This window comes from Hirundo rustica, chromosome 1, assembly GCF_015227805.2.
Source record: "Hirundo rustica isolate bHirRus1 chromosome 1, bHirRus1.pri.v3, whole genome shotgun sequence".
NCBI classification, from domain to species: domain Eukaryota; kingdom Metazoa; phylum Chordata; class Aves; order Passeriformes; family Hirundinidae; genus Hirundo; species Hirundo rustica.
In genome coordinates, this window is record NC_053450.1 from 104,257,461 (window position 1) to 104,282,479 (window position 25,019).

At 38.3% G+C, this 25,019-nt stretch overlaps 1 protein-coding gene across 2 annotated transcripts in view; it reads right to left on the bottom strand.

The window, feature by feature from the left end:
• The window catches only part of TPK1 (thiamin pyrophosphokinase 1), a 309,075-nt gene that overhangs the window by 56,655 nt on the left and 227,401 nt on the right, over positions 1-25,019 (bottom strand). For both annotated transcript variants that reach the window (XM_040081488.1, XM_058421774.1), the window contains one exon: positions 6,164-6,275. In XM_040081488.1, coding sequence (XP_039937422.1) covers positions 6,164-6,275 — 112 coding nt within the window. The remainder of the gene's footprint in view (positions 1-6,163; positions 6,276-25,019) is intronic.

Consider the following 25,019-nt stretch of genomic DNA (forward strand, 5'->3'; position numbering starts at 1 on the left):
AACTGGGCCTCAGTGTTCATCAGTCATCTAATGTACACCAAATGGTCTTCATGGTTCAAAATAATTTTATGCAATGCTAAGCAAGGCCCTTGTTGTTTTTGCTGACTTGCAGTAAGCCAGTGGGATGCCAGGCTGCCACCACCAGAACATCTGCTTCATTGGAGAAGTATTTCAGCAGGCCATGCCTTGTAATAAATTATATGACCCTGGTAGGCAGACAGCAGCATTCCTGCAGGCAAACAGCTTGCCAAAGGTCAAAGCCACCCAACGCTTTGGGATCAGCAACATCATTTCTGTCCACTCCACCCCTACCCAGAGTCTTAGAGCTGCAATGGATAAGCAAAAAAATGCATCACTGATAATGTATCTTCTGTCAGTAAAGAACAAGAGAAGGGAGGGAAAGAGAGGAAAGCAGAGGAGAATGGGAATCCAGCTGTGAAGCTTTTTACTCTGTCACTGAAAACAAAGCTATTCCCAGAAGCACCACTTAGTCTGCCTCAGTCAGAATTGGGGTAGTAAAAGGTGTGATATAAACTATTTCAGTTATGAATTAGGTAAGAGAGTGCTTATACAAACAGCCTCATTAGCACAGATACCTGTCCATTTTAATTTACAACATCTCCCAGAAGAGCCCTCTTTTTTTTCCCTTTTTTTTAAAGAATTACTAACTGACTTTCATCTTTTAGACTATGAATTCTCCTAAAACACAAACCACAATATAAACTTTTGTTTAATTCACAATGCAACATCAATAAAACTCCATTGAAGTAAACAGTGCAAACATCTCAATTTTACTAACAATGTAAACAGCATCAAAAAGATTTGGGATCCTCTTCATCTACCTGTGACATTAGTAGTCAGTGGATGCTCTGTTATTACAGTTAGAGAAAGGTCTTGCTCCCATTGTAATTGCTATTGCCTTTTGAAGTGAAATGACAGTGGCACTCTTTCCAATGGCAGCATTTTACAGCAATTTAACTTCCTGCCTAAAGAAGGTAAATTGGCATGAAAATTATCTGGAAAGCACAATACCATACACACGGACTTTATTTATATATGTGTGTGTGTGTGTGTGTGTGTGTGTATGTGTATATAGGGAGAGAGAGAGAGAGAGAGAGATAGGTATATACACACACACATACATACACACAGACATGTGCTGGCATTTTCAGTACAGGCATGACATACAGCATATTTAAAAGGCAATAGGGATTGCTGTCTCTCTCTCTCTCTCTTGCAGCCCCGGCTCTGTTTTTGCCTTGGCTAGCTTGAGAGAGAAACTACAGTTGAAGGGATTTTTCCTCAGGGCCTTAAAGATCCCAGAGAGGCTTTGAACTCTCTTTAGAGAGAGCAGGTGTCCGTCAATGGCAAAGGAAAGAGTCTGTGCTTTATTCAGAGGGAACCAGGGCTTTATTCCTGTGGTCTTGCCCCGGCAGGGTCAGGAGCTCAGTCCCAGTCCCTGTCCCCTAAGCCAAGAGCAATTTTCCACGTGCTTTCCTGGCTTTTATCCAGGGGGAAGGGGCTAGAGGCGGGGACAAGCCACTACCCAAACACGGATAAGGTGGGAGTGGAACAGAGTTGGATTACATTCCAGTGTGGGAGAATGGGCGGGGAGAAGCAGCAGGGACAAACCTCATGATACATTTTCCATGGGAACAGGGAGGTACAGAAGAAACCATTACAAAACCCAATATAAAAATTAAATACAATATAAACCCAAATAATGTACAACAAAAAGGGATGAAGAATAAATTACTTGGCAAGTTTATTTTCTAAAGTAATTTCACAGAAAAGGAAGCATTTCCTAAAAAAGCCTTCCATTACCCTCCAACCTCTTCTTTGATGAGCAGTGCAGCTGATTTCTACTTTCATTCTTATTTACCTTCCATGAAAGCACCACTGAGGACCTAATGAAGAATGCTGGGTAATTCTGGCATTATTGGATTTTTTGTTATTTATTTATTAGACATGAGAGCTGTTATCAGCAAGCAGCCAGGTGAGTCAAATCAGATAAAGCATCATCTGATTCCTGTGCTGTAAATCAGATTTTAATAGAGAAAAGATCTGTATCCCTTTGGGAATGGAAAGAATATGTTTATAATGTGTTCTGAGTATGTGCTACACAATAGCAAGTATGGATAAAAATACTTTTTCTAATCAATTTTCCACTTTCTTCTCCAAGTTCTTTCACCCATAAGATGAGAATTAAAGCAAATGAAAATTCTATTTGTGACAAGTGCCAGCAAATAACGAAGATAAGTATGCATACATGCTGCATTCTCGAACAAACATACAAAAAAGTATTGAATTCTGTAATATTAAAAGACATCACTGCTTCTCTGCTAGCAGAATAACTTACAGATTTCAGGTTTATCTAATTCAGCCATTGAAATGAAATCTTTGGTAGCTTACTTTTAATCTCAGTAGTGCTTCTGTTCCAGCTATTTATCCTCATCTGTTTATATTCAGAAGCTATGAAGTATCATGACAGCACCTGCACACTGGACACAGATAACGTTTGACTACCTCTTCAAGGTTTTACAAATTTTAATTGGCAGAGTAATCTCGATATGCTCGGGCAGAAATTGGTGTTAAACATCAAAAACCTTGATGCAAAGCCAGCTCTTTCTTGTATTTCAGTGTTACTTGAATTTTGATTTGCTGGAAATTACTGTTTGTAAAAATGAGGGCTCCCCTACCACCTAATGCATCAGTGTTTGAACTAAAATTCTGAAATCAGTTTACTGCCCAGATACCTAAATATTCTGAGGGCTCAAAAATTACTTTTTAAAACACAACTTGTTAGGTCACATCAAATTAATTCCATAACAAACTGGAGAAATACGCTTTTCATGTCATGTTCAGTTTACAAATTCCATTTCTTTTATGATTTACACATGAAAATTAACTTATAACCACAAAAAAATTATTCACTAAGGTTTACAATATATTTACACTGAGGTGTATGCTCAGATTGCTGTTAATGAATGAACAGGTAAAGCTCTGCCATTGCCAGTCATCACCAGCAAGGCTGACATCCATATCATACTTCAGTATCTATTCTTATTCTCTTTCTTCCCAGTTGATCCTTTGCTGCTTGATCCCAATTTACAGGATGATTAATATTTTTTGAAGTAAGTACACAATTACAGGCAGCATAAAAGTACATTTACTTAACAATGTGTTTTAGGTTGCAACACAAGATGTATTCTATTCCCAATCTTTTGAAACCAGTTGAAGGAGTGTTTTTCTTTATCTCATAACTCCGGGGGGAGGGGGCGAGTGTCTTTTGTTAATGGGACAGCTGTTAAAACCAGGTGGGGCAGTGTTTCTTTATCTCTTCCACAACCCATCCTCCCTCCAGGGGGATATCTTCTGTTAACAGGCCATTAAGGCTCACCTCATGACTGGTAAAATTACATCATGCCATTGTGGGATGCTCTACCCAGTGGGAGGAGCCAAGTATTCCTACCTGAATAAAAGCTAAAATTCAGAACAGCAGAGCAGTCTCTTTTCCACTAGATTCCCCAAAAAAACCCCAGACCCATCTCACCACCACTAAACCCTCCTAAAAAATCATCTCTACTCCAACAAAACCACATCTATCACTCCAAAAAGACTTCTTTACACTGCTCCCAACACCTTGACCAACAGGGAGTCAGGTCTTATTCTGATTCTGTCAGTGTTTCTAAGATTCTTTTGTTATTGTTATTTTAGTTTTTTAACTTGCTTTTAATTTTTTTTTTGTACCACTACATTTTTATTTTTAATATTTCTAGTAAAGAACTGTTATTCCTATTCCCATATCTTTGCCTGAAAGCCCCCTTAATTGCAAAATTATAATAATTTGGAGGGAGAGAGTTTACATTCTCCATTCCAAGGGAAGCTCCGGCTTTCCCTAGCAAACAGCTATCTTTCCAAATCAAGACACAATGGAAGGTAGTATCAAACTTTAACTATCAGAATGTAGGTCCTGTTTAATAGGGAAAAAATCCAACCGAGTCACAACTAACCACAAGCTGTATTGGAGATACCGGTTTTCCTTTTGGGAAATGTAACTGCACTTTAATTTTTTAATTCGTGTTTGAACAATAACCTTATTCAAAGGTTACTGTGCATTTGGATGAGTGAAAATGTTAGCTGTAGTCACTCGGGCAAGAGAGCAGTTTCAGGTTGTAATGACCTTAATGTCTCAGATTGATTGAGCTTCTTCAAGGAAGACCAGATCATTTTTTGGTTTTACAGATATATCTGTGATTAATATGGAGAAGTAAATGAACGAACAACAACCTGGGAGAAATATGAATATTGAGACTGAAAACAGCCTGTAACGGGATGCAATAATATATATCACTAAGGAAAATACTGTAAAGGTCTGCTCACTTTCCTCATGGAAAATAACAGCAACAAGGGAGGGGAGAAGCAGAGATGACAGTGTCATGTTAAGACGAAACAAGCAGGAAACAGTCACAAATACTTTTTTTGTGCCTCAGAAAAAGAAAAAAAAATTAAATTAAGTGTATTAAAAATCCCCATACGTCCATATCTAGTCATGATCAAGATTTAAGAAACTGATATCTTAACCCAACCCTAGAGAAAAAATACTTGCTGCCATTTCATCTCCCTCCTGCATCCTCCTCCGGCTGGCACATCTGATTTGAAAACCCTTTCTCTTTAGCTTTAGCAGATTGGGCAATCATAATTTAGTAGTAACAAAGAAACAGAGCAGACAGACCATCTTTAAAATTACCAATTTTCTAATCAGGGCCATGTAAATCTTATGACATTTATGGAAATAAACGGAAAAATTCTGTTGTATCTGAAAAATGGCTTTTTCAACTAATAAAAATCAGAAGAAAGGGCTGCAACCTCATTGCATCTACCACATTTTGATCCACACAGTAGACTTTTGCAATACAACACAGGATTCAGAGATGCTTCCCTTATTAATGTGAGGCTGGTTTGAGCTTCTTGCACCTCATTCTGAAGGACAGAACATTTTCTGAGAAATTAGTACCTCAGTGCAATGGGTCACAGAAGTTGCTGGACAGCAGGAGATGAGCAGAAGAAAATATAGTATCTTGTATGTCAACTGTGTTTATACATACAAACGAAAATATCTGACTCCTTTTCAAATTAAGGGAAAGTCTCTTACGCAACACATTCAGCTCTTCCAATCCAGTTTAAAAGGACAGAAACATTGCTAGCCAGACAGCCCTTTGCCTGGCAATTCTCCCACAATCCAAAACTAATGGCATACTTATATCTGTTATCATTAATGAGCTACTAATGCCTACCACTACCCTCATTGCACATGCTCAGGCTCTCAGTGGAACCAGCATATGTTCTGCTGGCTGGCACAGTGGGTCACTCACATTCATTTTTTAGCCAGTGAAGGCACTGCACTGCAAACAGTGAGAACAGCATACCCCTTCTGCATGGAATAGCTCTAAAGCCTAGACATGTCAATCAGACTGAGACTAGAACCTCTCAATTACTGCTTTGCTCCCACTTAAGTTTTAATGAATCTTCATTGAAAATATCCTATTACTTTCCGTGTAAATACCTCCCAAATGACGCAGTGTGGGAGGAAGAGGCAGGAGGATGAAGATTGTTTCAACTTCTTTTGGGTCATAAAGCCTACTTTCTCTACAGATAAATGTCCCTGGTTCTAGATCAAATGGACTCTTTTCTACTTTAAAGTAAGAAAAAGGATCTGTTCATTCAGGTTTGAGAAACAGACAATATACATGAAGTAGTTCAGGTGAAGTGAGGCAGCTTTAATAATCTCTATCACGTTATTATTTGTCTGTTGTAACTTTATGGCTTATAAGCAGGAGTTTAGACACCCTGACTACTTCTCCCTGGAGGGCAATGTATCAAGATGGTAATGTATCATGACCTCAACAAATGTTCTGTTTAAAGAGCACAATGACTCCCAAACGGAAAATGTGTTTCTCCTGTGATATCTCAGGCTTAAACATATTTCTCTGGCTTTTTTTATAAAAGCCCTTTCATTTCTAGGAAAAAAAAAATGGCCTGGCAGGGATTCAATGCCATGCTTCACCTTCAAACTTGTAAGGCCCTTCATCACTGGTGAAGCTGCTCTAAATGTTGGGTCAGGACCACATCAAACCCACTGTCCCAGAGGCATCTCACTTACTGAGGTTCCACCTGAGGCCTGTCGTGGTCACACTCTCGCAGGGGTTCCCGATGGGGATGAGGCCACACCAGGAGCCCTCCAGTCCTGTATTCACATGCAGCTTGTGCTTGCCCTGCAAGACAGAAGTGTTTATGGAATCAGTGCTTGCCAGGTGCCCAAATGGCATTTGATGACAGACCTTGCAAACAAATGAGGAGGTACTTGGAGACAGGTCCAGAATGTCCCGCATATTTGGCTGCAGCAGGAAGTCACGCCATTGATGTTCACAGAGGGAGGACAGATGTGTGCTCAGGTTCCAACCTTAAGGCTTTCAAAAGTTTGTTTCTAGGCTTTTCTAAGCAGAATCTAGCTTTGCTCCTTCTTCCGTGGCATTATTTGAACAGGCCTTTCTGTCAAAGCTAGACTCTTTATTCCTGTGAAATGAAGGCATCCTGATCCATTCACTCATTTTTTCCTCATCTAAACAGCTGTGTTTCACTTCCTAAACAGGGCTAGTCAAAGCACCACTGAAGCGCCTCAATTATTTTGACAACATCTGTAAAATTTCATGTACTTCTCCAGTCATGTACTCTTCCCAGAAGGAGGAATACATGCAGAAACTTAACTAGGTGCTAGAGAAATTAACCTAAATATTTACAGTAAACTGTTTATACTAAGTAATGAAAAAAACCTGAAATTAAAACTTTTTTACATCCAAGATAAATTTATCTAGTAACTAAAATGTTCATAGGATTCAGGAGAAACAACAGCTATTAAGGATGATGTATTTGTGATAAATCTCTCAATTAGCACTTACAGAACTTGTGTGAACATCCTATAAACAGTTACAAGGCAGAGTAGATAATGGAAACCTTCACCAGAATGAAAAGTACTAAGTGTTACAGTTCTGGCACAATCTGTGTTCTAAGGAACTAAGAAAGTGTTTATGGATACTAGCTATAAGAAAGCAGCAAATGAAAAGTAGTGACAAGATCAGTGGAGAAATTATCCTCTGTTTCTTCTACACAGATAATTTAGTACTTTAAATAAGCCTGGGCTTCATGTGGGAGAAGCTTAAGATTATTTGAAATAGAGGATTTTTTTGCGTTTTATTTTATTCTCTTGTGGATGCAGGCAAGCGAAACTCTTGAGCACATCTTTTACACACAAATTCTTCATCACTATAAATAAAATCAGATATGCCTATTCATAAATATAGCAAAATAAAAGGACTCTGAAGCCCTATGACTATTCAGTGAACACTTTGTTAAGCAAGAAACCAAGGTTTTATACCAAAAGAAATGAAAAACAGTTGAACTATAAAACTCAACTAAATGTCCCAAGCAGCAAAAAAAGTCTTACAGATTTTTCTTAAGAGAATGCATTTAAGCTTTTTTCTCCTGTCCTCTGCTCATTACACACGCTCTTGCAAATACAAAGTAACTAGTTAGAAAGTCAAAACTGTAGGCAAAATATCTTATTGTTGAGACATTGATGTCTGAGGCATTCAACAGCTTCTCCTGTTAATGTCAAATGCATTATGAAGAAACAACTTCAATACATGTCATGCTCTCAGTTAACAAATGAACCCTGGAAAAGCTGTCAATTAGGGAATAACAGATTGCATAGCTTAAGTCTATTTGATTGCAGAGGAACAAGAAAACCAATCCAGTATTATCTGTCTTCTCAGGGTGTCCAGCTTCATGTCGTGATGAGGTATGTATATGTATAGTGGTTGTGAATGCTTGCCTGCCAAATTCAGAGGTGTAATAAATTCAGGCTTGATAAGCTTTTAGCTATGCAATATGCCATGCCACTTTTCTCTCACAGCATAGAGGGAGGAGGAAAGTACGAGGAGAGCTACAGGTAGAAGCTCTCTCGTTATGTGATTACAGATATTGTTGATAATGAAGCTGATGATGAATGAGAGGTGAAGGGGTGGGACTGTCTGATCCCAAAGAATGCACATATTGCTGCTCAGAGCTACTGGAGGAGAGGAGAAAACTAACCATATTAATCAATTAGTAAAGGAATATGAAAAGCAGATGAGAAACTAGCTGGCCCCACAGAGAACCTGATTAAGTTCCATATTTTCAAAGTGTGTGTCTAACTATTATCAGGTTTGCATTTCCTGTTTGATGACATTCTGGCCCAGCTTGCAGATAAGGAATCAATTCAGTAGAAATTTATGCAGAAAGCTGCATTCCTGTGCTCATGAAATAAATCTTTAGAACAAAAGATGCCAATACCAGAGACTCGCCAATATCTAGGATTTTATCAGGAGTCTTTCAATATCTGGTACTTCCTGAAAATCCCAGTTCACACGTTCCCGTGATTATATGATTTTCTTCCCTAAAAGGACAATTTCTAGCACTCAGTTGTTAAGAGAAATTTCAAATAGGGAGCCAAGGGCTGAACCCAAGGCAGCAGGTGAATGGGAATATTGAAATGCAAATAATTTTTTTTAAAAAAATTTTTAGGGATTGGTTCAATAATGTAACAGAACTCAGTTTCTAAGGCTTTTCTTTAAGTAAATCAATAAGGGATCTTAATATTACTGGGGATAGTGAGAGCAGAAAAGGGAAATGAATGTTGGAAAAAAACAAATTAACAAATTACAAATAACCCACTCATTTTTGCCAAAAAAAGGTTACTCAGCCAGGGCATTTGTACTGTAAAGCTCTAAATTCAAAGCACTGTGAACCTGCTATGCGGGAAATTCAGTTCCCAAGCTTATCTCCAATTTTTTGAGTACAGATCTCTCAACCAAGCAAGATGGAACTGATATTTGCAGGAGGAAAGGAGGATCAAAGCTTGTAATTTGCAAATACAAGTAATAATTTGTTCTATTTAAGTCTGTGTGATTAAAGGAATAATTATATACTGTCACTTAAAATATCAAACTGTTTCTGATTTCTGCAGAACTCGAATTTCCAAAACTAGGTTTAAAAAGAAAACTGAACTTTGACTAAATAAATCCCTCCTTATATTTTTTTTTTCCTCTGTAGGAGGTAACTGAAATATTTTCACATTTAACTTAAGAATCAAATATTACCATGTCTGAATGTTCCTGGTGATGAAAGAATGGCAAATAATACAGCTGCATTGATTTTTATCTTATTAAGTCAGTTTTGAAAAACATTGATCAATCTTCAGCATTGATTTTTTTTCCTTTATTTTGTTTTGATGCTGGAAAATAAGATCAATTTTTGAGTTCAGCAATAAGAAGAAAATGTCAGAAGATATTTTTAAGAACGCTTTATCCACATAGGTTAAACTTTTCTTTTTGATGCCTAATGCCTTGTGTTATAAGAAAGCATCTAAGAAGTAGTGGTTAAATGTACACCCACTCCAACACTTTTTCCTGAGGAAAGACCTAAAGACATAGTTGTTATTTGCCACATTTAACTGAAATGAATAGAAGTTTCATTGCCAGGAATACATACACCTACCAACCATTCAAGGTTGTGAGATGCTAAAACCTTAGTCAAAAATCTGCAAGCTGAAAGCACATGAACAGCATCAAGACAAAAGTGGTAGCTTCTCTACATACATGGATACCCCAGTACAGACAAAATTACTTCTCCAAGTGCTTTTCAGACCATCTTGAAGAGATGTGTTGCAATAAATGTCCACTCTAAAATAGACATCAAGGGATAAAATGTTAGGAAAGAGAGACAGAATCTTCAGTAATGCCTTCTGAAGGGATCTGAAGGAGGGAAACCTGGAAATTGTCAGGCTGCAACTGAACATTGAAGAGATGCATAAAGTCAGTTAACAAGGTGCTGGGGAAGAATAAGGAATTAAAATTAAGCTCTGAAAAACAATTTAAGAAAGATATAGTAAACAGATCTTGGAAACTGAATAACTAGGAAATGTGAAAGGTAACAGGGAAGGAGAAGAAAAAGCAATGAGTTGTCAGATTGAAGGACAAAGCAAACTTATTCTGATTTAATGAAATTAACTGAATAATTTCAGTACTAGAAATCGTTGATTTTCTAAAAGGTGTACTTTCACTTCTGCGTGGGATGAGATCTGGGGCTACAGAAAAACAGGATTTCTTGAGATCTGGCCAACTGCTCTATGATACCTCCTCCACTACCTAGATCTTGTTTTCCATGATCTTTTGATAAAACGTCCTTTTTTATCCCAGGTTTATTTCTGATTACTCCATAGATGGCAGCACACACTTGAAAGCAATAACAGCAGCAAAAACTAAATACAGATGTCATAGTGTTACCCAGGGAAAAGGACAAAAGCACAATCTGTTCTAGTACATAAGCATCTGGATGCAGAGAATGGTGTACAGAAAAAAGACTTAGGGAATGGGTGGAAATCAACACAATCACCAAAGACAGCAGCAGAGGGGAGGAAAAGAAAAGGAACAAGGATGAAACAAAGCTGAGAAAAAGCTGAGAAGATTTATGTTTAGAATCAATTATGTCTGGCAATAAAGTAAAAAGTTCCAGAAATATTTCTACTAATCATTAGTTGTGTAAGAGCTTGACTAAACAATAATAAAAGCTTTTAGGCTGAGATTCTGAGGAAGATAAATACAGCCAATTTTTCTAAAAAGATATACTTAAGAAGAGCCATTTTGTTATAATCCTAAAATATCATCAATTGTCTTTTCACACAAATACACATGGTGCCAAGTTGTTATTATGTGGACACTATTCAGAGAACATTTTCTGAGTCAATCAGGCTCTTGGTTGCTGTTGAAAATCAAAGTATCCACAATTCCACAAAAAACTCGTACATCTAAAAGCTCCCATGTCATATCCATGACTGTTTAAACACATAGAGAAAAACCAGCAAATTTATTATCTTTCAAAATAATATCGAGAATTATTGGACCCAATCCTGCCAATTCCTACTATCAAAGTTTACATTGTTCCTGTGCTGAAATGGACAGACTTCAGTGTTTCAGTTATTTGCAAGACAGAGCCCTACCAAGACTACCCCTCAAGAGGAGCACTTAATAAAAAAAAATGACTTTCCAGTGAATAAAATCCCAGGAAGAAAAACCAGAATAAATTATAATCATTATTAGACACAATTAATGAACACATCTGTTTCAAACCAATTTATGATAAGGGTACAGAAGGAAATCCCAGTGGAGGTGAGTGCCAGTAAACTGAAAAGTGTTACTACACTCTGAGGTTGTACATTTAAATGGTTGCTACTGTATATCTAATGTACAAATTATCCACAGACAGCAAACGATTTCAGAATTTCACACGTTCACACCTGAATATCTTCTGCAGTCCTAGCAAAAACCTGGCCTGAGTGAACACTTCCCATGTCACTGAGCACAGGGAGTGAATACCTTGTCTGCCCATCACTTGTTCCAGCATGAGCTGTGAAACTACTCCCTATCTTCTGCAGCCCAGTCTGTATGTGTGGCAAAACCCCAGCAATCACAGGTGCAAAAAATGTGGAAGTATACTTCCCTTAGAATACTGCATGCAGTTAAAAGTGCTGGCAGCATGTGTGCTAACATGCACACAAATAAAGGGATGAAAACATTTTTTCAACCTAAAAAGATATCTGGGAATACAAAAGCTACTTTAAAAGGGAGTTTCATCCTTTTCACAGACATATCTTAAAGACTGACAAATGCCATAAATACTAATTCTTGTTCTACTCTGAACACCACCAAAAGGAGAAATTCATTCTGTTTAAACTTCCCACTTACAAATGAGATTCCACAACATTTTCTCCACAAATCAGTAGCAAAATCAGTGCAAATCTCCACAAATCAGTTTTCGACAAATCAGTGCAAAATACACCACAAATACAGAGTGAAACTACAATAATCAAGAAGTCCCTAGTCCTTTTCTAAATTCAAGCAAGCCTTAGACTGGCCCAGTGTGACATTTTATCCTTGAGCTTGTGCATTTGATGCCCTATCCTCAGCAGGCTCATCATTATAGGTTTAATTAGCATTTTTAGTGATGCCTTTAAAAAATCAGAACCATTTTCTTTATATCCATTTATGAGACTACAGAGTATAATAGATTGCAGATAAGAGTGAAAAGTAGACAAGCTGCTGAAGATTTCATATTGCCTGTATAATTATTATGCAGTGTTGAAGTTAAATTGTCAGCCTAGAGGGGCCTTTACTAAGGGCACTAATACTCTGCAATTCCTAAGTGATAAAAAATACAGCATAATCTTTCTCATTATGAATCAGTTCCTAATAAATTTAGTGTCACTGCCCTTCCTTTTTTGTGCATTTCTACAGGGGAAGAGTCTATAGGACCCCTTCTAACTAGACTATATTATCCTATTTTTCTAGGTATTAGAGAAGTGTGGGAGTTAATTTAAAAGACAGGATAATGTTCACCTAACTTGTGGCAAGAAACAATTTCTTCTTCTTAGCACTGAATCACTGAGTGTTACTGGAAGGCACCTTTATGCTGTGCAAGAATTCACAAAATTCAAAGCTGTTTATCTGTTCCTAGGAGTCTTCCGAGACAAACTGGCAAATCTCTGTACCTCTCCTACTTCAAATTCTCACCCGGAAATCTACACTGCAAAAATAAGAATGATCAACAGGTAGCTGGTTAACACCTTCTTTTAGTTTCTTGTACTTCTCAATCCCTATGATGCCGTTTTTAAAAATGTTTTATACCATTGCAGCAAATCATGAGCCCACAAATCCTCTCATATACCACCGTCCTTTCAGTAGAACTACCTTCATATTTGGAGGTTTCATGTTAGGATTAGGGGCTTCATAAAAGTCTGGCCTCTATAATTTCTTCAGTGCAAACAAACTGATGTACAGGATTCCTTCCTTTTCATTTCTGACTGTAACTTTCATATACCTCTAGGCAAGAAAGATAGAGGTTGGAAGTAGCAAAGATGAACTTAGGAGAAAATTTTGCATCCCTTCTTTGTCTCTGCTACAGGAAGAAATAATTTGCTGTTATTATAAAGGTATTCATTGACCTAGGATAAGAAACCATATCTGCTTTCAGTAGACAGGAAAATGGCTTCTGGTTTATAACAGCAGGCTTTGAAGACATGTTATACCCCAGATCTGGTGCTAGCAGTGACTGACTGCTCCTTTCTACAATGACTGATTGACTGACTTCTTTCTACACCTTTGAAATTCAAAGATGTGTTGCTCAGGTCAAGAAGAAAAAGTATAATTAAAGAAAATTCAAGCTCGCTATTCAAATGTATAATTTTTTCTTTTCGTTTTCTTCTCTCCACATTTTTTTCTTTTCTCTTGTATAGCTCAGCTGTCAGTTGGAGATTACAGTCCTCACAAAAATCCATTATTTTCTTGACAGACATGGTAGAGGAATGGAACACTGTACTGCTCAGAACTTCACTCTCCTCCATTATGAGACACACTTGGATAGGGGTGGGAAGTTTATTTGCAACAACCACTTTGTAATGGACATAGCTCCAGTCCCCTTGAATTTCAGTACAGATTTATCCATGTCATCACTGTCATCAGTGACAGATTTGGCACTCAGAATACAGAGAAATATTCACAAGCACACTAAAATCATTCAAAATAGGCCAACCTGAGTCCTAAATATTTGACAGTGATTTCTTACCATAAATGAACACAGTCAGCCTGGCATCTTTTCTCACAGGAATTTGCATGCTGAATGTGTGTTTCCAGCACCACATGTGTCATCCCAGTAATAATTCTGAGGGAGCATCCCAAAAGAATTAAAGCTTTATTTAAATACCAAAAAGGAAGAAATTGCATTGTACAGCAGGCAATGAAAGAAAAGAATACTCATGTGGCATTTACCTTTATCTTTCCTTAGACTTACATGGAGGACCTCTTACATGCCCCAAATAAGTATTTAAAATTATCAACATGCTGATAGCATACTCAGCCTTTGCATGAAATGGTTAAGAAATAAATTTTTGGTGCAGTGACAGAAAAAGACCAACAAAGTTGCCAACCTGGATTTTAAGAGAGCAAACTTCAGCTACTCAAGGAGAATGTCCCCTATGAATCTGCTTTGAAGGGCTCAGGGGATCAAAAGTGCTGGTCATTTGTGGACACTGATACAGTGAAGCAGCCAATTGTATCAGTTGAATGTCTGTAAGTCCATGGGGCCTGATGAGATTAATCCTGGAATACTGAAGGAGCAAACAGATATTATGGAAGGACCTTTCTAGTCATCTACTGTGGATGCTAACAGCCTGGTCAGAGAGAAATTTTCAAGCATCAGACAACAGCAAGGCCTGTGAAAGAGAAAGTCAAATAAATTTTCCCAGGCACTGCTCTGAAGAGCTGTGAGAAAGCTCAGTGAAGGAATTCAAAACAATCCTTGCACCTGGTGTCTGTACTTCTGTTTGATTTTCAAGACGTCTACAAAGGGCGTACTTTCTAATTAGCCAATGATGTGAAGGGTGTTAATTAAAGGACCAATCATGTCCAGCTGTATCAAAACAGTCTATAAAAGGTGTGCTTTCTAATAAACTCTGATATATGCCTTCTAAGATTGGAGTCTGTGTCGCTCATTCAGCTGCCTCTAATGCAATAGTGACAATCTACTAAAGATCTTGGAAGCCTGGTTACATCTCCACTGACTGGAAACTAGCCAACAGCCTTCTGATTCACAACTAGGGCTTGAAGGAAGCCCAAAGAAACCACAGATCTGTTAGACTAACCTCAGTACCTGCAAGAATTATGGAGAAGATCCTACTGGGTGCAATTGTTTAAAAGACAATCCAATCATCAGGCCTAGTCAACATGAGTACAATGGGAAAGTCCTGTCTAATTTGATATCCCTCTCTGATAAGGTTACATGCTTGCGGGATGAAGGGAAGATGGATGTAGTTCTGCCGGATTTTAGTACAGTTTTTGATACTGTCCCTCCCAGCATCCTTCTGGACAAGCTGTCTGACATAAGCAGCCAGGTGGTGCACTGGGTGAAGAGCTAGCTGAAGGGCCAGGCTTAAAGGGTTGCCATGCATGGGGCTACATCTGGCTGGTGACCAGTGATCAGTGGTGCTCCTCGGGGCTTGATTCTAGGGCCAGTTCTGTTCAATATTTGTATCGATGACCTGGATACAGTACCTGAATGCACAGTTAGGAAGTTTGCAGATGAAACTGGGAGGTGGCTGTGTCAGAGGACAAGAGACCTTGCAAGGATATCTGAATAGACTGAAGCATTGATCAATCATCAGTGGCATGAAACTGAACAAGTCCAAATGCCAGATTCTGCACCCGGGATGGAGTAATGCCAGACATGAGACTAAACTGGGAGAGGAGTGGCTGGAGAGCAACCCTGCAGAAAGGGATCTGGGGGGTGCTGGTTGACAGGAGGATCAACAGGAATCAACAATGGCAGCCAGTATGGGAAACCTCAACCTGGAGTGCACCTAATACAGCACCATCAGCCAATCAAAAGAGGTGATTGGATGATCACCTCTGTATTTAATGCTGGTGCAGTTCAATTAAAGAAGGATGCGGAGATACTTCAAGTGTCCCAAAGAAGGCACCAAGCTAGCAAAGGGCACAGCACTCAAGTCCTTGAGGACTCTGTGTTTGTCTGGGTTGGCAAGGAGGCCAAGGGGCGACCTCATGGCCCCCTACAGCTTCCTGAAAAGGGGCAGTTGAGAGGTAGGTGCTGAGCTCTTCTCCCTGGTACCCAGTGCTAGGACATGTGGGAACAGCTAAAAGCTGAATCCATCAGGGAGGGTTCATACTTGACCTAAGCAAACACTTTCTTTACCCAAAAGGGTGGTGAAACTCTGGAACAGACATCCTGCAGAAGTGGTCAGTGCCCTGTGCCTGTCAGTGTTGAAGAGGCATTTGGACAATGCCCTTAAAGACGGGCTTTAACTTTTGGTCAGTCCTGAAGTGGTCAGGTAGTTGGACTAGGTGCTTGTTGTGGGTCCCTTCCAGCTGACCTATTCTTTTGAGTTCTATGAAATTCTTTCAATTTACTGTCTGGGAATAAAATAGAACTTGAACCCATGAAACAGGGAACCACAGCAGAACAAGTCTATACCAAATACAGAATAGTATCATGCAAGATGAAAAACACTGACATAACATAAAATAAGGGTCAACAGAATGGCATTGCTGTTAAAACTCATGGCTCACTCTCACAAATGCAGAAAGGCTGGAACAAGTAATACTGCCTATTTAGACTCTTTGACTCATACATATTGCATTTTCTGTATAAAAAAGTTTTCAATCTCTTTCACACAATAGAAAGCCAGGATGCATCTTCTGAAAAAAGGAACTGAACCCTCCCATAAAACAGAAACTTGCTAGGCCAAACCTATTTGTTGGCTTTATTAATGAGATAGAAGAATAAAATACCTCACAAAAGTATGAAAAAGAAACAAAAACATCAAGAAAGAAAACATATAGCCAAATACTTGAAAAACCTAGAAGCTAAAGCATCAATTTCAAGCTATTTAAAGTAGTAATAAACTTAATACATAATCAAGGATTGCTTAAGGAATTAGGTGCATTACACTTCCTTACTGGACTTCTTGTCTTTCTAAACTCTAGCTACTTTTCCCTCTTGGAAAGCATGTGATTTCATGGCTCCTCCTGCTCCATGAAATGAGATGCTGTTGGGTTAGCACTAGAAGAGAATTGCAATCAAGATATCAAAGATTTCAGAATAAAAACCCCTATTGCTTGCCTGTGTTGGTTTAGCAGTGGGGAAGCTACAGGGGTGGCTTCTGTGAGAAGCTGCTGGAAGCCCATGATGCTATTTGATGAGTGATCTGTATGGGTCCTCATCTCAAGCTATGAACCCTTCATTATATTTTTCTCTACCCTGTCCAGATGCAGAGACGAGTGGGAGAGAGGCTTTGGTGGGTACCTGGCATCCTGCCAGCATCACCTCACTACACTTTCCTCAAACCATAACCAACCACAAAAGTGGAGTTTTGCAGACGAGGAGAATTTCTCTCAGAATGGATCAGGTTAGAAAAGACCACCTTCAGGTCATCCGGTCCAACCTCCCTGCCCAAGCAGGGTCATCCTAGAGCACACAGCAGAGGATTGCATCCATACAATAGTTCCAGTGAGGGAGACTCCACAAGTTCTCTGGGCAATAATTTCCAATATTTGATCACCCACATAGTAAAGAAGTTCGTCCCTGTATTCTGGTGGAACTGCTGTTTATCAGTTTCTGCTGGTTTTTACTGAACAAGTTATATTTCTCTAAGAAGCCTACACAGCAGTGGGGGAAGATGTTGGAAAATTCTTTTAACTTTAGCACAATAGTGTATAATCCCTATATTCATCATTAATGCTTAGTTTTGTACCATACAGCGCTTAGTACAAATACCAGAGATTAATGTGGCTATCTGGAGTATATTGCAACCTTAACTTGATTGATTGCGTATCAACAAAAGCATCTCTGAAAAAAAAAAAACAAACCCCAAAGCCCTGAATATTTTAAATGTGTTATCTTCAATTTTGAAATAAATATTCCTGGCTCAAAATAAGCAGCCCTTGTGCAGACACTCATGTTCCCATTTAGGAACCCATTTAGAGGGACCTTTTCCAAAATCAGGGCAAGCAGAGATTATTGTTTCTTACAAATGAGAAGCTCAGGACATAAAACTCTTCAGAAAGATTTTTATGATACGCGTCTTGGTCCCTTCCCGATCCCCAACCACTCTTCCTACTCAGCAAAGCCTTAAGAATCTGCTTCTTAACAACTCTGACTCAAGACCAGATGTAGAGATGCCTACGATAGTTCACTGGAAGGACAGTCACATAACCCTCCAGATAAAGAAACAACCACATTCATGGCTGCTTTCTTCAGGAGGTTTTGGGAAAAAGACTCATTCCTGACAGACTACCAGAGTAGAAAACCTTCTTGTATGCATTCACGGGCCACTGCTGGCTGCATTACACCACTGAGAGTTGGGGACATGGAACCATCATCAGGAAGCCTTTGCATTGGGGAGACCAAGATGATCTCCAGGAGCCCCTGACACAGGCCGGACTGCACAAACACAAGGCAACAAGACACTTTCCCATTTAAAACAGAAAATAAAGCCCCACAATAGAGATACAAGACAGGAACTGACATATAACAGGCAGCTGTCAATCACCACAGCACTATAAAACCTTTCAATGGATGTCCCTCTAGAAAGTTAATAATTAACAATCTCTATATGGCACTTCAGGAAGGCTAAATATAGATAATTAGCCACACATATTCTGGCTACAGGGCCAAGCATAGTGGCAGAATGAAACCAGACAGAAATCATCTCAAGAGAAATCATCCATTTCTTCTGGGGTGTTTTTGACTCTATTAGCAAGACCTCATATGGAGACAAATGCAAAGTTTCAGACTTTGTTTAATACTGTACTGGTTAGTCAATATGGCCAAGAAATATTAAGCACATCAGATTTTTATAATGCCCTGAAGACAAAGAGAGAAACATATGATGTTTTAAAACATAATTCACCTTGACTGATGGGGAAAATAGTATGCTTTTGTTAATAGACAGTAAAACAGGCACTCCAGATTTCTTTTGGAAATGAATAGAAGACAGCTCCTCTCTAACCTGGTATTACTCTAATGAAACACTCATCTACAAAATGCAACCTATACATTGAATTAATGTTATAATTTTAAGTAGGAACAATACCCTTGGTTAGTTACTTGAGGACCACTTGCTTAGATAATTACTGAGTATCTAGAGCAGATGAATTGCACAAGGAGGTTTTATATAGACACTTCGTGAAGGAATATTTAAATAGAAATAAAATTAATAAATAAGGTAAGTTCATTTGGCTTTGCTTTAGCATGGTGAATGCCAAAATAGTTAGCTAATAGGTTCTCTCTTTCACTTGGGGCTGCATGCTTCTGTGTATTCGACAATTTGTAACTAATCTAAATTACTTTTGGTATTTGACCTTAATTTAGAAAATACATCTTGTTAAGTCCCAAAAACTGTGTCATGTCAACTAATTAATACGAGACATTAATGGAGATGAATTTATCAGGTAGTTTTTTTTTTGTTGTTTTTTTTTATGAAGTTCACCAGAAGTCAACTCAGAGACTACATATAACAGGAAATGTTAGTGTCTGGACAATAAATTTGTACGCGCTTTTCTTAGCTTGCAGATACAATGAGTTTTGGAAAAGAATTACTTATGATTATGTTCAAATGTAAACAAATTGTATATAAAATAACAAGTATTCTTGCCCTTCATCTCCGCTTTACACCAAAAAACTGTAACTTGGCTTTCTGGGATACAAGGAAGAAAAAAAAAACAAGACTGTCTTTTAAATTCATACAACCTGTTTTTCTCAATTTCTCCTTTTCCTTTCTTAGGATAGTTTCAGGACAGCAACTTATCAACCCCAAGGACTAACTAATTCTGCTTTAACATGAGTTTTCCATTAACTTCAAGAAAACATTATTTCTGATGAAGGTTGAGTCATTGCTGTCTTATCAGTAGTGGTTGGTGAGGAAACCATTTTATCTGTTTGCACTCAGCTACCAACCTATGACACCCCAGAAATCCTGAAAATGCCAAGAGGGCATCAAAACCCAGTGAATTTTCATTTTCTTCATTCAAATACCCCTGTCAGTTGGTAAAGACACTGTAAAAGCCCATGAATATACATACCTGTTTAACTGCATCATTCCTGTTTTCACATCTGGTCCTTAAGTGCCATGCTAAATTTTATCTGAAATACACAAATCTTCAATTTTAGGTAAGTTATCTTTTGGTAGCGAAACTGGAGATGCAGTTGTTTCCCCCATCTACTTTACATCAGTCTAACTGGAAGTTTGCACTTAGATTTCATGCAGAAAAAAAAAATGAAAACAATGAAGAATTCAAATATCTAAAATGCTTCCCATTTTAAGCACAAATACAGCAGAAATTTCAGACTTGACCATGTTAAGTAGGACTAGCGAACTTAAAACAGAGTTTTATTGGGGCACCAGAAGTTTTGGGGCAGCAGAACTTTCATCCAACCGGAGTGAAACTGCTGGCAAACAAAAATGATTAAGCTTTTGAGAATTTAAATAAGAGTGAGAAAGAAGGCTGACAGGTGCTAAGGAGCACTCAGGTCAGACAAAGACATCTGCCAGAGACTTAAACAACGTAAAGTAACTTTGAATCCAGTAGTGGAGGACAAGACAAAAAATTAGAGTTGAAATGAAGGAGGTGCAAACTGAAATCGTATCAGTAATTTCCATAGAAAAAAAAGCCATCAGGATTTAAAAAAAATCCATCAGCATTACAATGAATTTACACAGAAGTAACCTAGATGTGATGCTATTTTAGCATGTATAAAATAAGAGAAAACTTAAATGTATTAAAGCTGTAAAATAGCAACATACGTAATAGTAGGGTTTTACTATTGACAATTCACTGTATGTTTACTGTATTTTTATTTATTTATTTAAATATTGTGGACTGTCTCCACACTGGGATTCACAGTGACTTGAGCACACACAGAATATTCCTTCTGGACAAAATTAAACTGGAAGATATCTCCAGAAGAGCACCTGAAGCACTCTACCCACTAATGGGCATTCACAGAATCAGAGACCCAGATGAGTCTGAAATAAAACTCTGAAAAGTGTACAATGTAGACATCAAACACCACAAAGTTTTTCAGTACTAAGAGCCTCCTTCTACTGATCTGCACTGCTTTTTTTCAGAGACACAGGGTCTGGAAAGATCTAAAACAAGAGTGATTATAGAGGGCAACACAGTATGTCTCCATAGAAAGTGGCAAAAAGTCTTAGGTTGCAACGCAAGATGTAACCAAAAGTATGTATTTTATCACAATCTGTTTAAACCAGCTAGGGCAGTGTTTATCTCTTCCATGACCCATCCCTCGTAACTCTGGGGGGGATCTTCCATTAATGGACCAGCCGTTAAAACTGAGTGGGGCTGTATATATCTTCCACGACCCATCCTCTCACCAGAGGGATTTCTTCAGTTAATGGGCCATTGAGTCTCACTGCATGAATCATGAAATTACATCATCCCATCGTGAGATGCTCCACCCAGGGGGAGGAACCAAGAATTCCTACCTGGATAAAAATCTGAGGTTTGGAACACCACAGCAGCCAGTTTCCACTGGATTCCCAGAGGAAGACCAGACCCATCCAACCACCACTGGACCTTCATAGAAAAACTACACCCTTGTACAGAATAATTGCTTCAACAGAACCACCTCTGTCACTCCAAGAAGGCTACAGACACCATGTAATTGGATTGCTACCAACACCCTGACCAACAGGGTGTCAGATTCTAACCTCTGACAGTGTCTTTTTTTGTTTTATACTACTGCATTTTTACTTTAATTTTAATTTAATTACTGTTATTCCTATTTAATTACTGTTATTCCTATTCCCATATCTTTGCCTGAGAGCCCCTTAATTTTGAAATTATAATAATTCGGAGGGAGGGGTTTTACATTTTCCATTTCAGCAGAGGCTCCTGCCTTTCCTAGTGGACACCTGTCCTTTCAAACCAGGACACAAACTATTACACTCAGCAAGATTTTGGAAAGCAAATTCTTGAAACAACTTGCTGTCTTTGGCAACATTTCTTAAATGCTGTACAGTCACATAAGACATGCTATAAATACTCTTGGTTTATATCAGTATTTTTTTTACAGAAAACAGGCGTGCAAAAAAACTTCACCTCAGGATAAATTCTTCTTGAGTAGTTATTTATTACAATACAATGGAGAGATGAACAACTGCAAAGGTTTTACTTTTTAACTGTAGACAAAAAAATATGGCACAGTGGATGCCAGATAAAATTCTGAATCCAAACATTTTGATTCTGGCTGCGTGGAAGGACCTGCTACTCTCTGGCAAGGAAGGGGAGCACTTTGGAGGAGCTGTTGGTTAAGAAATCTCCTGAGGGCATTTCCAAATATAGGTCTGTCACCATCAGAGAAGATTTAGGCTAACTGGCAGAATTAAAAACAGCAAACACTCTACCCTCCCCCCAGCCCCAAACTGAAATTTAACCTTCTCAACACAAAATTTTTAAAAATGCACCATTTCACGTCTTGCTTACAAGTTAATAAACCCAATTCACACATTGTATTTCTGCTCCATTTGATCTGCTCTCATCTTCTCCATATAAACAACTTTCTTCCCAAAAAACAAACTTAAACTCAAAAATATACTGACACACAGAACAACCTCCATTAATACATCATTAGATCTGCAATCTCTCTGCTGCATAAGGTGATTCCTCTCAAATTTATCACTAAAGCTGTGCATGGCTACTAAGATATGTTGCAAAATGTAACTATTGTAGTCTTATATACAAGTGTATATATAGATTTAAATAATACAATTATTCTGCATTCCAAGTTTAACTAAGGGACCAATAAATAATCAGATTAAAGAATAAATAAAGAGCTTCTCGTTTACTGAACTTCTACTCTCTCCTTTTCTCCTGAATTATAACGATACATGTTTCTTAATTTGAAACATAGCATACATAGTACTGATTTGTTCTAGAAGCAAACATTTTTCTCTTAAGAAATGGTTATACCTATGTGCACGGGTCAAGTCAAAGTCAAATATGGTACAATCAGAAAGTTCAAATCCAACCTTAAATCCAAGCTTTCCACAAACTTTCAATCCTAAAGTGCAGCGTTGGTTTTCTATTACTCCAAAATGTGACTCGTGACAGAAACCTGCTCTCAGATCATGACAGGACAAATATCTATAGAAGACGTTTACATCTATTTTAGTTCTAGAGTAAATTAATGAAACAGAAAAAAAGTAGGAAAATGTCAATGCTCCAGATTGCTAGGCACAAAAATAAACTACACAATTCTGTCTTACTGCTTCTATTCAGCCTCTTTGTTTATCTACTGGGTGTATGAGTATTCCTTTCATTTCTAACAGCTGCTGGAACTGAAACAACACCTGTATTAGAAACTGTCTTAAAATTTCTGGACTGTCCTCAGTTTAGACATCGCTCATAAGAGACAGCTCTGACTCTGAGGGACAATCCTCACCTGGGAATGCCAGATATAAACCTAGTGGTGTTTCTGTTTTGCAAAGGGGTTAATTTCCTATACATCAGGATTACTAGGTGCTTCATTGTTATGCCCTTTTCCACTCGCTGTCTTTGCAGTTTATCAACTGTGTCACCATTAACTTTTTCTCCACAACACCTAAGTGGTAGAAAAGTTTTCATCAGAGCAGCTAGTATTTTCACAATGAATTTGAAAAAAATCCAGCCATTTTTTCACCTTTTGTTTTCTTTTTAATCCTGGAAAACAAAGAAAGAGCAAGGTCTAACAAAAACTTAAGTTTGAGTTATTACCCGTAACCTAGAGCTACTGCAGATACATTCAAAAGAAATGTGGCAGTAGTTAAAGCTTCATGCTCAAAGTAGCAAGCTTGCTTTCAGGATATTACATCTTATACTCCTAATATTAGGGTGAAGTTAAAAATGCCACTGTGTTTCCTGATGTCTGCAGCTGAGGTAGCCTTAAATCCACATTAAGTTTGGAGAGCTTGCTTTAAATACCAAGCACTTTGGGGCACAACTTTGCCTAATCTTTTTCTTTTCTGTGCTTGTGTACTTTGTGCCAATACATGTAAGCGCATAGATAAGATTAAATATTTTCAAACTCCATATATCTCATCTGCATGTTCAGTGAAATGTCTGTGTAGCCAAAACCTTGTATTTGTTTTTAGAATTAGAAGAATCAGAGAGAGCTGCAAGTAAACATTTGCCTATCATATATTCCTATGAACTGTTCCAGCTATGACTGAAAGTAATGTCAGTCTACAAGTTTACACACTCTGGACAACTGTTTTCTGTGTACATAAACAACTTCCCCTTTGCAACTTCCCAAAAGCGGACAGATTTTGTGAATAATTACCCTCTTTCCCTACATTCCAAGATCAGAGGTAAATGCATCTCGTGGAATGTATTACCTGAAATTATACTGCATATTTTCTGAATCAGTTAACTTTCCACAGTGTGTGCAGGTATGACATCCAGAACTGTGATCACATGTAATGTTTACTACTATAAATCTCTATAATCCATTGAATAAGGTTTTGTTTTTGTTTTTTTAAAGGATTGTCCAACTCTGAACATTCAACAGCCCATTGTATAAATTGAGTGCAGTTAAATCTGGGAAGGGCAATCTCTCTAAAACCAAACATCAACCTTTGTAGCAAACTTTTCTGTACCATGGAGTCAGACTGCATTATTGTCTATATTCCAAAAAGGACACATGATAAATGGTACACCAACAAAATATACTTTTTAAAAATTGCAGATATGGTTAATCTGCAATTTTAATTATTTAAAGATATCTGGTATCGTATTTCATTAGTTGGTTTGTTCTGTTTTCCCCTTATGTTCATAGTATTGATGGTTTACCCCTAAAAGTCTATACCCACCCCTTACCTCCGTAAAAGCTCATACCACACCTTCCTTTCCACCACCTTCCCTGCCTGTTATCCAAACACTGCCCGCTACTCCCAAATCCTCCCCATCCATCATTGTAATCCCTGCCCCTTTACCCAGAACATTCCCTGTTCATCAACCCTCCTTTGAAGTACTATTGGACTCAGGAACACAATCCCTCCCACTCTGTAACAACATTGGTTCCCAAGTTGTATTCTCCTCCCTTTATTCCCCCCATGGTTGTACCCCATTGGTTGTCGGTTTGTATCCACCCCTACCACCCCCCCTTGGTTTATAATCCCCTGCACACGTGTTGTTGGGGCTCTTTGCCCTTGGATTTCCTTTGCTAATAAACCATGTGGACTTACCCCCGGAAAAGTCTCCCTTCATCTTTTGCCTCAGTTCCAGTCAGCACCAAAGGCAGCAGGAGCCTGCAGCCTCAGCTCCAAAAGTTCAGTGTGTCCTAAGGCTCTGCCAAGG